Raw genomic sequence first — 15,359 nt, 5'->3', positions numbered from 1 at the left:
GTCATTTCTAGAGCTGGAAAGAAGCCAAGAGACCACCAAGCCCAATCTTTTTTTTTTTTTTTTTTTTTTTGAGACAGAGTCTCACTCCGTCTCCCAGGCTGGAGTGCAGTGGCACGATCTCGGCTCACTGCAGCTTCCGCCTCCTGGGTTCAAGCAGTTCTCCTGCCTCAGCCTCCTGAGTAGCTGGGACCACAGGCGCATACTGCCACGCCCAGCTAATTTTTGTATTTTTAGTAGAGATGGGGTTTCGCCATATTGGCCAGGCTGGTCTCAAACTACTGACCTCGTGATCCGCCTGCTTCAGCCTCCCAAAATGTTGGGATTACAGGCGTAAGCCACCACGCCTGGCCAAGCCCAGTCTTACAAATGAGGACCCTGAGGTTGGTAGAAGGGAGGTGACCTGTCCACACCAGGAGTTAGCAGAAACTTGAACCCATATTTCTTTACTGCTCATGGGCAGAGTAATACTGCTGCTATGATTCCCAGGAGAGAAACTGAACTTTGCTAAACTACCACTTTGGCAAACTCAAAAGCAGATGGGCCAGCCATTTGTGGTCTGAAAGCACTCGGAGGCTAGAGACCCTCTGTTACATGGTGCCTCTGTCAGACAGCCCTACAATTTGGATCCAGGGGCTGGAAAAAGATAAGAATGCTGGGAGACTTTAGTTGTGGCAGGCTGCCTCTCAGTGGGTCCCACTGTGTTGACTGAGTGCCAGCGGTGGACTCCTGATGCCTGCATTTGCAGAACTGATAGCTGCAGGGAGGCAGTGGGTTCCAGCGGCACAGCGTTCTCACATTTCTGGCCACTTCTAGAGGCAGAGGACGGGATCAGCACCATGGACAGCCTCACGGTCCTGCCTCCCTTTAGTGTGTCAGAACACGCGACCCGGACTAGTCTGGTCTGGGGACGGCCCTAGTCATTGCTGGCTGTTCTAAGCGGGGCGAGGGACTCCCATGGGTCCCAGAGCAGTCTTTACACCCCATCCAGCTTCTCACTTTCCTGCGTCCAGTGCTGCTTCCAGCGCTAGCCCCAGGGGCACGAAGGCTGGTGTCGGGAGGTGCGCCCCTCCGGGGGCCCGCCAGCTGCCAGACTCGAAGCTGTGGCTGTCATTGCTTCTACAATCAGTGCATGTTCTTCGCTGACGTCAGTCGGAGCTGTCCTGGCACTATATAAGGCTGGCGGCAGACCCGGGACAGACCCTGTGTTCCCCAAGGCGCCTTCAGCCCGCCCCGAGGGACAGAGACTGGAGCTCAATCTTGGACCGTACAAACGCTTGCCGACAACCTGTGAGTGGCTCAGAGCGTCCGCCCAGCCTCCCCCAGCACCAGGACTCCGCTCAGCTCAGCCACCGCGCTCCTCCGGGGAGGGAGGCTGGGTGGAAGGGATGGAACAGCACTGGCGCAGTGGCTGGGGCTGGAGGGCAGGCTGCGGGCATTGGGCGGCGGCCGGAGGGGTCGCCGGGCGAGCGCGGGGAGGGGAGCGGCCTCCTGCAGCTGCCCCAGGCGCACCTCACCCTGCGCTGCCCCTGTGTGTCCAGGGCCGGCGGCACCATGAAGCAGGCGGGACGCGCGGCGCTGCTGACCGCGCTGCTGCTCCTGGTACAGCTGTGCCCCGGGAGCAGCCAGAGGAGCCCCGAGGCGGCCGGGGTCCAGGACCCGAGTCTGCGCTGGAGCCCTGGGGCACGGAACCAGGGTGGCGGGGCCCGCGCGCTCCTCTTGCTGCTGGCGGAGCGCTTCCCGCGCCGCGCGGGGCCTGGCCGATGGGGACCCGGGACGGCAGGCGAGCGGCTGCGGCGGGACAACCCTCCTCTGTCTATTGACCTCACCTTTCACCTGCTGCGGACCCTGCTGGAGCTGGCGCGGACGCAGAGCCAGCGGGAGCGCGCCGAGCAGAACCGCATCATATTCGACTCGGTGGGCAAGTGATGGCCCGGTTTGGGGCCGCGAAAACTTTGACCCCTTTCCCCCACCCCAGGGTTGGGATGCGGGGCAGAGCCACCAGGGCACTCTCTGCGTGACTATTTTTTAATAAAAGTACTGAAGATCCGTTGGCTTCTGTCGTGGGGGCAGGGCAGTCACAGCAGCGTGGGAACCCGTGGGAAGGTGGGGCCCCCGGGCCAGCGGGAGGGGAACAAAATGCTGTGGGGGGCTCCGAGAGAGCGGCTTTCAGCCAGGTTAGCCAGGTGCCTGTGGACCCCAGAGGTCACCAAATCCCCAGGACCTCAGAGGTCCCGGCACCACCGCCCCGCCCTCGACCCTCTTCCCAGGGCGCTGGGCTCACCAGTTCGCTCCTGGCATCACAGAGGTGCCCAATAGGGGTTCATTTAGCTTCCGCCCCCGAGACGGTCTCAGGTTCTGGGAAGGGCAGGATGGTGGGCGGGTCGCCTCCGAAGCCGAGGCTGCGGGATTGGGCGGCGAAAGGAGATACGGGTCTGGGACGCTCGAGTTCTTTATTGAGATCCTCCTGGGGCCGGCGCCGATTTGGATGATGCCGCGGTCTCTGCGCAGATCCTCCCCGACTCTAGCGCGGGCTCTCGAGCAGGGTCGGGTCGGCGCAGGTCTGTGCCCGGGAAAGAAGGCTCGGTGGGCGGGTGCTGCGAAGGCGCGAGGCAGCTCGAGCCCCGCTCACTGCGTCCCCCGCCACGTGGGTTTCTCCTCTACTCAGTCTGCCTTGCCTGCCCTCCCCAGCACCCAGGAAGAACAGCGGGTGAGGAGGAAAATGTACTTTTCCGCCCTAGGGGGCGCGCCTTTGTGGCTCCGGGGTTGGGTTGCACCGAGGAGTGGGGGCTCCACGCGACCCGCAGGGAGGACAATCACTGGGGGAGGGGACGCGAGCACACCAGCCAGGCCCCACCCCAAGCCCCTCAGGCCACTCTCACCTTAAGGCCCATCTGGGCGCTCTTCCTCCGGCCCCGCGCTGCCCTCGTCTCCGTCCGGGGCCACCTCCTCTTCCTCCCCGGAAGCGCCTGAGCCCAAGGAAGGCCTGGTGAGGTGGAATCCCTGCCTTTCCGGCCATCGTGCCCGCCGCACCCCCCACACAGAGGGTCCGAACCCCAGTCCCAGTAGCCCTCGGCCACCTCCCTCACCCGGCTGGAAGTCGATGGTCCGCAGCATTTCGGCCACGTGCTCCACGCTCACGGTGAATTGCTCCATGCTCTCATAGCCTGGCTCCGGCCGCCCTGCCAGCTCCACCTTCGACATGGCCCCGACCCTGCAGTGGCCACACGGACTCAGCTGGCTATGCCCCAGCACTCTCAAGCCCCACCCCAGCCAGGGGAGCAGTGCAGCCCCCTTCCTTTCCCTTCCCGCTGGGCCTACTCACTTATTGATCAGCTCCTTGGCCTGCTGCAGGGAAGAAAAGGAGGGTGAGAGTAAGCACTGGGCCAACCTGGGCAAAGTCCCATTTCTGATTCTCACCACAGTCCTGCGGGGTAGGTGGGATGGCACATCCCAATTCGTTAAGTAGAAAACGAACTCAGAGGGGGTGACTTGCCCAAGGTCGTAGGGGCAAGCAGGTGCAAGAGACAGGACTTGAACCTGGGTCTCCAGGTACCAAGGCCCCGACTCCAGCCACTGTGCAGCGCTGCCACCCTCCCCTAGGGCCCACCTGGAGGTAGAGCGCCATCTGTGGCTCTTCCATGGACTGGATGGCAGACTCCACCAGCTTAGAGGAGGCCTCCAGGTGGTCGCCATACTGACGGATGAGGCCGCGGACACGCTGCAGCTTCTCCTCTTGCTCCCGGGCCAGCGCCTGCAGCAGCTCACCCTTGCGCTCCTCCAGCACTGCGCACAGGCTCTCAAATCTCTGGTTTAACAACTGCTTCTGCCTCCGGCTATTGTCCTAAAAGATGGGGAGCAAGGATGAGGGAAGGCGTGGCTGAGACCTGGTGGCTGGGAAAGTACAGGGTACTCACAGAGAACCAACACAGAAAGTGACCCATCCGTAGTGACACTGTGAGTTAGTGGCTGAGCCAGAATCCAGCCCAGATCTTTTCCATAATAAAAACACAATGCTTTCAAGTAGCTTCACTGAGTGCTGTCTATATCCCTAGCCCTGGTTTTTATTTGCATTATTCCATTTAATTCTCAAAAAGAACCCATGAGGTAGCTGGAGTATCATTACCATCATCACTGTTCTATGAGGTTAAACAAAACCAAAGCACAGAGAAGTTAAATAACTGGATGAAAGTTTTGCGGCAAAGCTGGAATGCACACCCAGCAGCCTGGCAAAAGCACCTCCCACCACTCCCAGGACCCCAGAAACTTTCAGACCAGTTTGGCCAGAGGTCAGAGAGGAGCAGTTCTCTTGGGAGCCCGGGATCCGCAGGCCAGCCAGTTGCTGTTCCTCCCTCCCTCCAGCCCAGGCTCACCTCGATGGTCTGGCACACCTCCTCCATCTGCGTGATCACTGCTTGCACACGGTCATTGCCTGCCACCAGCATCGCGATGCCATCGCTGAGCTCACTCTGATACACACACAGGTCAGCACTTAGAGCTGGGACCTGGCCTAGAGCTACAACCCTCACCCCAGCCAGGGTTGCCTAGGAGAGGGCTGGCCCCTCCATCTCACCCCCCATGAGGGCATCTACAGCAATCTAGAAGGCTTGAACCATCAAGAGGTACGGAAGCACATTCTAGTGATTCTGGAAGGAGGTGGAGAGAAGCCCTCCACCACTAAGTGGGGAAGGAACAGACAGTCTCCAAACATCCACCAGATACCAGACACTGGGCTAGATGCTTTATCTGTAGATTCATTTCTTGCATCAATTATGAGAAAGTCTTCGTGATTATCCATTTGCATAATATTACCTCTTCTCTATTCTCTTTATCCTCTCATTCTGGGAATCTGATTAGACCTGTTAGACCTTCTCACTCTCAGCCTTCTCATCTCCCAGAACTGCACATTCTGTCTTTCTTTCAGTCCTCTCATACTGGTCACTAGTTCTGTTTTCAGACAAATCTATCATTTAATTCATTCATTGATTTAAAAAAAAAATTTTTTTTGAGACAGAGTCTTGCTCTGTCACCCAGGCTGGAGTGCAGTGGCGTGATCTCGGCTCACTGCAAGCTCTGCCTCCCGGGTTCACGCCATTCTCCGAGTAGCTGGGACTAAGGCGTCTGCCACCCGGCTAATTTTTTGTATTTTTAGTAGAGATGGGGTTTCACCGTGTTAGCCAGGATGGTCTCGACCTTGTGATCCACCTGCCTTGGCCTCCCAAAGTGCTGGGATTACAAGCATAAGCCACCGCACCGGGCCGATTTTTTTTTTTTTTAAGAGACAGTCTCACTCTGTCACTCAGGCTGGAGTGCAGTGGTATGATCATTGCTCACTGGATCCTCAAACTCCTGCACTCAGGTGATCCCCCTGCTTCAGCCTCCCGAGTAGCTGGGATTACAGGCACATGCCACCACTTCCAACTAATTAAAACAAAAAAATTGTTTTAGTCCAGGCACGGTGGCTCACACCTGTAATCCCAGTACTCTGGGAGGCGGAAGCGGGTGGATGATGAGGTCAGATCGAGACCATCCTGGCTAACACGGTGAAACCCCGTCTCTACTAAAAATGCAAAAAATTAGCCAGGCGTGGTGGTGGGCGCCTGTAGTCCCAGCTACTTGGGAGGCTGAGGCAGGAGAATGGCGTGAACCTGGGAGGCGGAGTTTGCAGTGAGCCGAGATCACAACACTGCACTCCAGCCTGGGCGACAAAGCGAGACTCCATCTCAAAAAAAAAAAAAAAAAAAATTTTTTTTTAGAGATGGAGGTCTCTGTCGCCCAGGCTGGTCTCGAACTCCAGGTCTTATCCTCCTGCCTCAGCCTCCCTAGTCACTGGGTTTACAGGTTCCAGCCACCATGCCCAGCCCTCTGTTGAATGTTATATATATATATATATATGTATATTTGAGACAAGGTCTCGCTCTGTCGCCCAGGCTGGAGTGCAGTGGCTCGATCTCAGCTCACTGCAGCCTTGACCTTCCAGGCTCAGGTGATCCTCCCACCTCAGCCTCCCAGGTAGCTGGGACTACAGGTGCATGCCACCACATCCGGCTAATTTTTTGTATTTTTTTGTAGACGGGGTTTCAACATTTCCCCAGGTTGGTCTCCAACTCTTGGACTCAAGTGATCCTCCCATCTCAGCCTCCCAAAGTGTCGGGATTACCAGCATGAGCCACCACACCCAGCTACATGGTTGTTTTTTGATATTCTATTATTGTTTGGTTTTTAAAATTTTTCATCTTTTTTTAAAAAGCATTTGATTTATAGTGACTTCCAATTATTTAATAATTCCAGTATCTCAGTTCCTTTTGGAGGGGGTCCTAAATCTGTAATTCTTGTTTCTGCTGACTTCACTCATGGATTACGTTTCTCTGTGCACCTTCAATTGTGAGCTAATATTTTGTTGATATTAATTAATTACAGAATACCTACGGGCCTAAATTGAGTATATTTTCCTCTAGGCAGTCTTTGCATTTGCCTCTGTTGAAAGCCAGGTGGCGCAATTTACTGCTTTAGCTCCTAGGATCCTAGTTTAACCTACGGTCTCCGGAAATTTTTTTTTTTTTTTTAGACGGAGTCTCGCCCTGTCGCCCAGGCTGGAGTGCAATGACGTGATCTCAGCTCACTGCAACCTCCGCCTCCCGGGTTCAAGCGATTCTCCTGCCTCAGCCTCCCGAGTAGCTGGGATTACAGGGCCTGCAACCACGCCCGGCTAATTTTTTATATCTTTAGTAGAGACAGGATTTCACCACGTTGGCCAGGTCTCCAACTCCTGACCTAGTGATCCGCCCGCCTCGGCCTCCCAAAGTGTTGAGATTACAGGCGTGAGCCACTGCGCCCAGCCAGGTCTCTGGAATCTTGGCTGCAGGTACCCCTCCTCTTAGGGGTTTGGAGGAATAGTCTGGTCTCTCTAGCTCAGTGACATTGCCAGCACTGGTCCTCTGGGAAATGCTGACTTTTCTGTGCTTGCCACTCAGGGTTCTGCTTTCAGCTCCGCCTTTTCTCTTCGCCCCTCCCCACCCCCACTGATTTCCTTTGCTTCTATGTACCAAGCAATATAATTTGAAAATTCTGTTTTACACAGAATCTAGTTGTGTGATGTGAGAGGACCCTGCAAGTATCTCATCCACCATACTGAAGTCTCTGCTTTCATCCATTATCGAATTTTATCCTTATAGCTACTATCACAAGTAGGCATTTTCACCTTCATTTTACACATGAGGAAAGTGAGGGCCACAAAGGTCCAGTAACATACCTAGGTCACATACCGAGTCAAGCACAGAGTTAGGACTTTCACCCCAATCTGCTTGACTTTTATTTTATTTTCGAGACAGAGTTTCACTCTTTTTGCTCAGGCTGGAGTGCAATGGCACAAACTCAGCCCACTGTAACCTCTGCCCCCGGAGTTCAAGTGATTCTCCTGCCTCAGCCTCCTGAGTAGCTGGGATTACAGGTGCCCGCCACCACGCCCAGCTAATTTTGTATTTTTAGTAGAGAAAGGGTTTCACCATGTTGGCCAGGCTGGTCTGGAACTCCTGACCTTAGGTGATCCATTCACCTTGGCCTCCCAAAGTGCTGGGATTACAGGCATGAGCCACTGAGCCTGGCTTAATCTGCTTGATTTTATTTTTATTTATTTATTTTATTATTATTATTATTATTATTATTATTATTATTATTATTATTATTATTATTTTTAGACGGAGTCTTGCTCTGTCGCCCAGGCTGGAGTGCAGTGGCGCGATCTCGGCTCACTGCAAGCTCTGCCTCCCAGGTTCAAACAATTCTCCTGCCTCAGCCTCCCAAGTAGCTGGGACTACAGGCGCCTGCCACCATGCCGGGCTAATTTTTTTGTATTTTTAGTAGAGACAGAGTTTCACCGTGTTAGCCAGGATGGTCCCAATCTTCTGACCTCATGATCCACCCACTTTGGCCTCCCAAAGTACTGGGATTACAGGCGTGAGCCACCGCGCCTGGCCTATTTATTTATTTTTGGACAGAGTTTTGCTCTTGTTGCCCAGGCTGGAATGCAATAGTGCGATCTCAGCTCACCGCAACCTCCGCTTCCCGGGTTCAAGCGATTCTCCTATCTCAGCCTCCCAAGTAGCTGGGATTACAGGCACTTGCCACCACGCCTGGCTAAGTTTTGTATTTTTAGTAGAGACAGGGTTTCATCATATTGGTCAAGCTGGTCTCTAACTCCTGACTGCAGGTGATCCGCCCACCTCAGCCTCTTAAAGTGCTATGATTACAGGTGTGAGCCACCGCGCCCAGCCTGCTTGACTTTAAAACTAAGTGGAGTAACACTTTGGGAGACTGAGGTGTCAGGGGCGTTTGAACCAGAGCAGCTCCATCTTGAATAGGGGCTGGGTAAAATGAGGCTGAGACCTACTGGGCTGCATTCCCAGATGGTTAAGGCATTCTAAGTCATAGGATGAGATAGGAGGTCGGCACAAGATACAGGTCATACAGACCTTGCTGATAAAACAGGCTGCAGTAAGGAAGCCAGCCAAAACCCACCAAAACCAAGAAGCCAATGAGAGTGACCTCTGGTGGTCCTCACTGCTACACTCCCATTAGCTCCATGACAGTTTACTAATGCCATGGCAACGTCAGGAAGTGACCCTATATGTTCTAAAAAGGGAAGGCATGAATAATCTACCTCTTGATTAGCATATCATCAAGAAATAACCACAAAAATGGGCAACCAGGCTGGACCCGGTAGCTCATGCCTATAATCCCAGCACTTTGGGAGGCCGAGGAGGGTGGATCACCTGAGTTCAGGAGTTTGAGACCAGCCTGGCCAACATGGTGAAAACCTGTCTCTACTAAAAATACAAAAATTAGCCAGGCATGGTGGAGGATGCCTGTAATCCCAGCTACTTGGGAGGCTGTGGCAGGAGAATCGCTTGAATCTGGGAGGCGGAGGTTGTAGTGAACTGAGATCGCGCCATTGCATTCCAGCCTGGGCGACGAGCGAAACTCCGTCTAAAAAAAAAAAAAAAAAAAAGAGGGCAACCAGCAGCCCTAGGGGGCTGCTCTGTCTATAGAGTGGCCATTGTCTTATTCCTTTACTTTCCTAATAAACTTGCTTTCACTTTACTCTATGGACTAGCCCTGAATTCTTTCTTGCGCGAGATCCAATAACCCTGTCTTGGGGTCTGTGTCAAGACCTCTTTCCTCTAACAGAGGCAGGAGGATGGCCTGAGCCCAGGAATTCAAAACAAGCCTGGGCAACACAGTGAGATCTTGCCTCTTTTTAATATTTTATTTTTGTTTTTGAGACAAGGCCTCACTCTATCACCCAGGCTGGAGTGCCGTGGTGCAATCATGGCTCACTGCAGCCTCAACCTCCCGTGCTCAAGTGATCCTCCCACCTCAGCCTCCCGAGTAGCTGGGACTACAGGCATGCCACCATGCCCAGATAATTTTTTGTAGAGACAAGGGTCTCACTATGTTACACAGCCCAGGCTGGTCTCGAACTCCTGGACTCAAACAATCCCCCTGCCTCGATCTTCTAAAGTATTATTAGTACTACTAATAAATATTACTAGTAGTAGTATCCTCCCAAAGGATTACAAGTGTGAGCCACTGTGCCCTGCCGGAGACCCTGTCTCTATGTAAAAATAAAAAATTAGGGTCAGGCTCAGGGGCTCACACCTGTAATCCCAGCATTTGGGAGGCCAAGGTGGGTGCATCACCTGAGGTCAGGAGTTCCAGACCAGCCTGGCCAACATGGTGAAGCCCCGTCTCTACTAAAAATACAAAAAATTAGCTGGACATGGTGGTAGGCGCCTATAATCCCAGCTACTCTGGAGGCTGAGGCAGGAGAATCACTTGAACCTGTGAGGCAGAGGTTACAGTGAGCCGAGATCGCGCCATTGCACTCCAGCCTGGGCAACAAGAGCAAAACTCCATCTCAAAAAAAATAAAATAAAAATAAAATAAATAAATAAGTAAATTAGCTGGGCATGGTGGCACATGCCTGTAGTTCCAGCTTCTTGGGAGATTGAGGTGGTAGGGATCATTTGAGCCCAGGAGTTCAAGGCTGCTGCAGTGAGTCACAATCATACTAGTGCATTCCAGCCTGGGCGACAGAGATCCCCACATCTCTTAAAAAATAAATAAATGGAGCTGGGCACAGTGGCTCACACCTGTAATTCCAGCACTCTGGGAGGCCAAGGTGGGTGGATCACATGGGGCCAGGAGTCAAAAAAAAAAAAAAAATACAAAAAAGCTGGGTGTGGTGGCACATTCCTGTAATCCCAGGTACTTGGAAGGCTGAGGCATAAGAATGGCTTGAACCCGGGAGGCTGAGGTTGCTGTGAGCCAAGACTGCACCACTGCACTCCAGCCCGGGTGACAGAGCGAGACTCCATCTCAAAATAGATAGATGATAGATAGATAGATAGATAGATAGATAGATAGATAGATAGATAGATAGATAGTAGATAGATAGATAGATAGATAGATAGATAGATAGATAGATAGATAGGGCTGAGTGCGGTGGCTCACATCTATAATCTTAGTGTTCTGGGAGGCTAAGATGGGAGGATCACTTGAGCTCAGGAGATCAAGGCTGCAGTAAGTTGGGTTTGTGCCACTGCACTCCAGCCTGGGCAACAGAGTGAGATCCTGTTTCTAAATAAATAAAGAAATAAATAAACAAAAGATAAGTGGAGTAAGAGGCTGCCATTGAGACCCTGTCCTAAGCCCCCATCTCCCACATATCTACTCCTTCCCGTTTGATACCTTCTGGCGTTTGTAAATCGTGGGCAGTGGGGCCACCTCACAGTCCTTGTGGGCACCGAAGACCTTGCAGAGAGAGCAGGTGGGCACCTCACAGCTCAGGCAGTAGATATTGATCTTCTCCTCTTCATGCTCCTCGCACATGAGGTGCTGCTCAGCCTTGGAGTGCAGTGGCCTAGAGAGGAGTGGGCAGGGGGAGGTGGACCTTAAGCATGAAGGGTCCTAGGAATACCTTCTCTTCAGCCTCCACCAACCACCACCACCTTCTCCGCCCTTGCAGCTAGTGCTGTGGCTGAACTGGTGAGTACTTCCACAGAGCTCTGAATTTGGGGAATAGAAGGAGCTAAGAGATAGAGGAGGCCTGGATTCAAGAATAGTCTGTATTACAGAGGGCAGGGAAGTCCCACAGGACAGGAAGCCTTGGGGGGTTGGCGAGGATCTTGTTGGTGGACTGCCAGCCTCTCCCAGGAGGAGAGGGTAGGAGTGAAGTACTGGCTAGGGAATCAGAGACTGCCCTCTCTGGGAGGCCTGAGGCAAGTCCCTCTCCAGATCTAGTCCTATTGTCTCTCGACAGAACAGGCAGGTTGACCGTTTCAGTCTCTCCCTTTTGGCTCTGATGGGTTCCTTGGCTGTGTCCTAAGCCCTGCCATTAGAGAGGCAAGAGACTCTGGCAGCTCACCTGGACGACTCCTGCTTGTAAATGTCGATAATGTTCTCCACTAGCAGGTTTCGCTGCAGGCCGTAGACACCGTGTCTGTCCAGGACAACCTCATGCCTGCAAGATGGGCAGCGGAAACGGCCTCCTGAAGACACAGTGGTGGAGCCCCGGGACTGCCACAGAGGATTCGAGGCCTGCAGGGACAGATGGCTTGAGAGAACAGGCACAGGGAGGCATGAAGGGACTCGGAGGAGGCAGCGGGAAAGGGCTCGGGGGCTAGGGAGTAGGAACTTGATAGAGGGGAAGATGTCACCTCTTCTCTGTGGCTGGATCTACCTCTGAGAGCAGCGCACGGTGGACGGCCATGGAGACCCTGCTTCCCACCTTTGCCTCATTACTCAGCCCACCTTCTAGAGTGCCCCTGCATCCAGAGCCCAGCTTTGGTCAAAGTGTAGTCAGGATGGGATCTCTCCAAAGGGGCCAGCTTGGAGCCGTGGCGAGACATTGGCCTTGGCAATAAGGCCGAGGCAGGAAATGGACTCTGAGTGGTGCGACCAATGTCTTCCAGTCTGGGGCCCTCTTGGGCCACAACTGGGGGAGATTTTCTGCAGTCCTGGGCAGGGGTACAAGCAGACACAAGTGCTCAACAATGGGGTTCACAAAGTGTAACTAGCCAGGTAATTCTAGAAAATTGCTCCAGGAACTGGAAGTCAGGAGTCCTGGGTTCTTGTGCTGTCTCTGATGCCCTCCCCTCGGCCTTTTTTTTTTTTTTTTTTCTGAGACAGGTTCTCTCTGATGCCTAGGCTAGAGTGCAGTGGTGGGATCACAGCTCACCGCAGCCTTGACCTCCTGGGCTCAAGCAATCCTCCCATCTCAGCCTTCTGAGTAGCTCGGACTACAGGTGTGTGCCACCATGCCCAGATAATTTTTTTTATTTTTAGTAGAGATGAAGTATCACTATGTTGCCCAGGCTGGTCTTAAACTCCTGACCTCAAGTGACCCTCCCACCTCGGCCTCCCAAATTGCTGGGATTATAGGCGTGAGCCACCATGGCCAACCTCTTAACTATATAAATTTAGACAGGTATTCAACCTCTGTAAAGCTGAGGATAAAATTAGATTATTCATTTATAGTGTGCCAGGTAGCTGCTAGACTCTGAGTTAAAGATACAAAGAAAATGCATCCTGTCCTAAGGACAAGCACCTGACAACTGCATCCAGCAGGATGGGTGTTGTGATAGGGGTAGGCTCAGAAGGAGGACTTAACAGACACCCATCACTTCCTCCAGCTTACATCTCTTTCCTAGAGAAGTTGCTCCATCCTATCCTAGAAGGGAGATCCCTGCCACAGACGACTGATTCAGAGCTAAGGAGGTGATCACCTGACCAAAGCAGAACCAATCAAATATTCTGTCCTAAGAATTTGGACTTGAGACTCAGGGGCTTAGCTGGCTACGCCATGTGCTGCTTAGGAATTGAATAGACCTGTGGAATTGGGCTAAGAGCTGACATCACGGCCACCCTGGAAAGTGTAAGGGGTCAGAACCTCTGAACAGAAAAGGTTGGTCTACAGAGAAAAGAGTCTATGCATGGGGAGATGCAGAGATGAAAGACTGGCAGACACTGCTTATTGTTCCCTGATGTTCATCACCTTTTCTTCTTCAATAATAAGTGCCCTGAGTTTTAACAAGACACATGGTATAAAGGGCTGGGTGTGGTGGCTCATGCCTGTAATCCCAGCACTTTGGGAGGCCGAGGTGGGCAGATCACTTGAGCTCAAGAGTTTGAGACCAGCCTGGGCAACAGAGCAAGAACTCATCTCTACTAAAAATAAAAAAATTAGCTGGGCACGGTGGCACACACCTGTAGTCCCAGCCACTTGGGAGGCTGAGGCAGGAGAATTGCTTGAAACCAGGAGACGGAGGCTGCAGTGAGCTGAGATAGTACCACTGCACTCCAGCCTGGGAAACAGAGGGAGACTCCATCTCAAAAAAAAAGCAAAAAAACCCATGAATCTAAGCCTCCCTTCCAGCTGGGTGTGGCCAACTGGCTGTGCTCTGGGATGTAGATGCAAATGTTTTGTGTAATTTGCAGGAAACTGCACAAACCGTCTTTCATGAGAGGGGCATGCCCTGCTCCTCCCCTTTTCTCCTGCCTGCTGGCTGGAAAGCAGACGGGATGGCTCAAGTTGAAGCAGCCATCTTGAGCCAAGAAGTGGTAGCCACATGTTGAGAATGGTAACGAGATGAAAGGAGGTCTCTGATGAGGCAGTCCTGCACTTTCCACCCATACTTTCACTTGAGAATAAAGCAAATTTTTACCCTCTTTAAGCCACTGTTATTTTGGGGTTTCTGCCACTTAGAACCTAATCCTAACTGGCTGGAAGATTATGCATTCCTAGAGAGTAATGGAGACAGTGGTCACCTATGACCTAGCATATTGAGATGCACTTCTTACAACTGGGATGCATGAAATTCTCCAAACCCTTATACCATACACAAACCAGAAGACAGTTTGGAAGACCCCTTGCATGTGGGCAGCAACACCCCATCATGTACAGAGTGCAGCCAAGTCAAGGGTCTTGTGTGATCCTTTGGTAGCAAGGGCTGTAGGCAAGGCAGGAAACGTGGACCCACTGTGAAGTGAGCAGCTTATCTTGGGGAGAGTAACTGGTGTGTGCCATAAATACCACATCTTTCTTGGGATTTCTTGAGAATAATGTTAACCTTTAGCCCATCATAAACCTGGGGCAGATTAGTTTGAGATAATTCAAGGCATGTTTGTACATCTGCCTTCTCAGTAGCTAGAAATATATGAATATTGTTGAGTTTAGTTTAGAGAATGCGTTAAAGTGTATAATCACTTGCCTTTTGTTTGCTTAATACAATTACTTTTCAATATTTAGAACCCAAGTGAGGAAAGAGGTGTTGGGAGAACTCTAAGGCTGCAGACTCCTGTCTTTCTTATCTTTGATTTGCTGATGGCAAGCATATAGAGATATTTGAATGGGAGGAAGGCGGACCTATATCCCACAGCAAAGATAAACTCTTGAGCAGCCGCTCTCCCCAACCTCCATCCCTCACTGCACCCTTCCTCTTCCTGAGCCACAAAGGCAGGGATACCCATTACTTAACATTCAACAAATGTTTTGAGGTCGGGCGCACTGGCTCATGCCTGTAATCCCAGCACTTTGGGAGGCCAAGGCGGGTGGATCATGAGGTCAAGAGTTCGAGACCAGCCTGGCCAACATGGTGAAATCCCATCTCTACTAAAAATACAAAAATTAGCTGGTGCGGTGGCAGGCGCCTGTTATCCCAGATACTTGGGAGGCTGAGGCAAGAGAATCGCTTGAACCCGGGAGGTGGAGGTTGCAGTGAGCCGAGATCATACCACTGGACTCCAGCCTCGGAGACGAGTGAAACTCTGTCTAAAAAAAAAAAAAAATGTTTTGAGGGCTTATTATGTGTCAAGCATTGTGTCATGGGTTTTCCAGACATTAAAGTATTTATTCCTCAAGAACTTCTCGTAAAGATTGTTGAGGATCCCAGCTACTCAGGAGGCTGAGGCAGAAGAATCACTCGAACCCAGGAGTCGAACCCAGGAGACAGAGGTTGCAGTGAGCCGAGATTGCGCCACTGCACTCCAGCCTGGGCGACAGAGCAGGACTCTGTCTCAAAAAAAAAAAAAAAAAAAAAAGTCGAGGAGATGAACAATCACCCCTAACTTAGACTACAAGAAATAGAATAATAATGCCTAACATCTACTGAGCCAGGATTTGCTCTAAGTCTTTCATTTGTATTAATTCACTTAATCCTCATATCAACCCTGAAGTAGGTAATACTCTTTTTTTTTTTTTTTTTTGAGATGGAGTCTTGCTCTGTTGCCCAGGCCGGAGTGCAGCGGTGCAATCTCAGCTCACTGCAACCTCCATCTCCTGGGTTCAAGCGATTCCCCTGCCC

At 52.0% G+C, this 15,359-nt stretch overlaps 2 protein-coding genes across 3 annotated transcripts in view; one reads left to right on the top strand and one right to left on the bottom strand.

Moving 5' to 3' along the window:
- Positions 1-65: 65 nt before the first annotated feature.
- UCN (urocortin) lies at positions 66-2,018 on the top strand. The gene is made up of 2 exons (XM_032172526.2): positions 66-1,287; positions 1,539-2,018. Exon 2 carries the CDS (start codon positions 1,552-1,554, stop codon positions 1,924-1,926), a length of 375 nt encoding a protein of 124 aa, XP_032028417.1. The 5' UTR covers positions 66-1,287; positions 1,539-1,551; the 3' UTR covers positions 1,927-2,018.
- Positions 2,010-15,359, bottom strand: part of TRIM54 (tripartite motif containing 54) — a 26,544-nt gene continuing 13,194 nt past the window's right edge. The window contains exons 2-10 of one of the 2 annotated variants that reach the window (XM_058426350.1): positions 11,423-11,595; positions 10,747-10,918; positions 10,510-10,635; positions 4,371-4,466; positions 3,608-3,841; positions 3,323-3,345; positions 3,087-3,211; positions 2,880-2,966; positions 2,010-2,560 (exon numbers count right to left, since the gene is read on the bottom strand). In XM_058426350.1, coding sequence (XP_058282333.1) covers positions 2,881-2,966; positions 3,087-3,211; positions 3,323-3,345; positions 3,608-3,841; positions 4,371-4,466; positions 10,510-10,635; positions 10,747-10,918; positions 11,423-11,595 — 1,035 coding nt within the window. In that variant the 3' untranslated portion in view covers positions 2,010-2,560; position 2,880. The remainder of the gene's footprint in view (positions 2,561-2,879; positions 2,967-3,086; positions 3,212-3,322; positions 3,346-3,607; positions 3,842-4,370; positions 4,467-10,509; positions 10,636-10,746; positions 10,919-11,422; positions 11,596-15,359) is intronic. The other variant, XM_032172523.2, reaches the window with a different exon arrangement.

Source organism: Hylobates moloch, unplaced genomic scaffold (genome assembly GCF_009828535.3).
Source record: "Hylobates moloch isolate HMO894 unplaced genomic scaffold, HMol_V3 SCAFFOLD_13, whole genome shotgun sequence".
Classification (NCBI taxonomy): domain Eukaryota; kingdom Metazoa; phylum Chordata; class Mammalia; order Primates; family Hylobatidae; genus Hylobates; species Hylobates moloch.
The sequence above is the reverse complement of the archived record's forward strand: the minus strand, read 5'-3'. Positions and strand labels throughout refer to the sequence as shown.

What these genes read in the sequence shown, in the direction of transcription:
- UCN (XM_032172526.2), top strand. Translation starts at nt 1,552, where the DNA reads ATGAAGCAGGCGGGACGCGCGGCGCTGCTGACCGCGCTGCTGCTCCTG.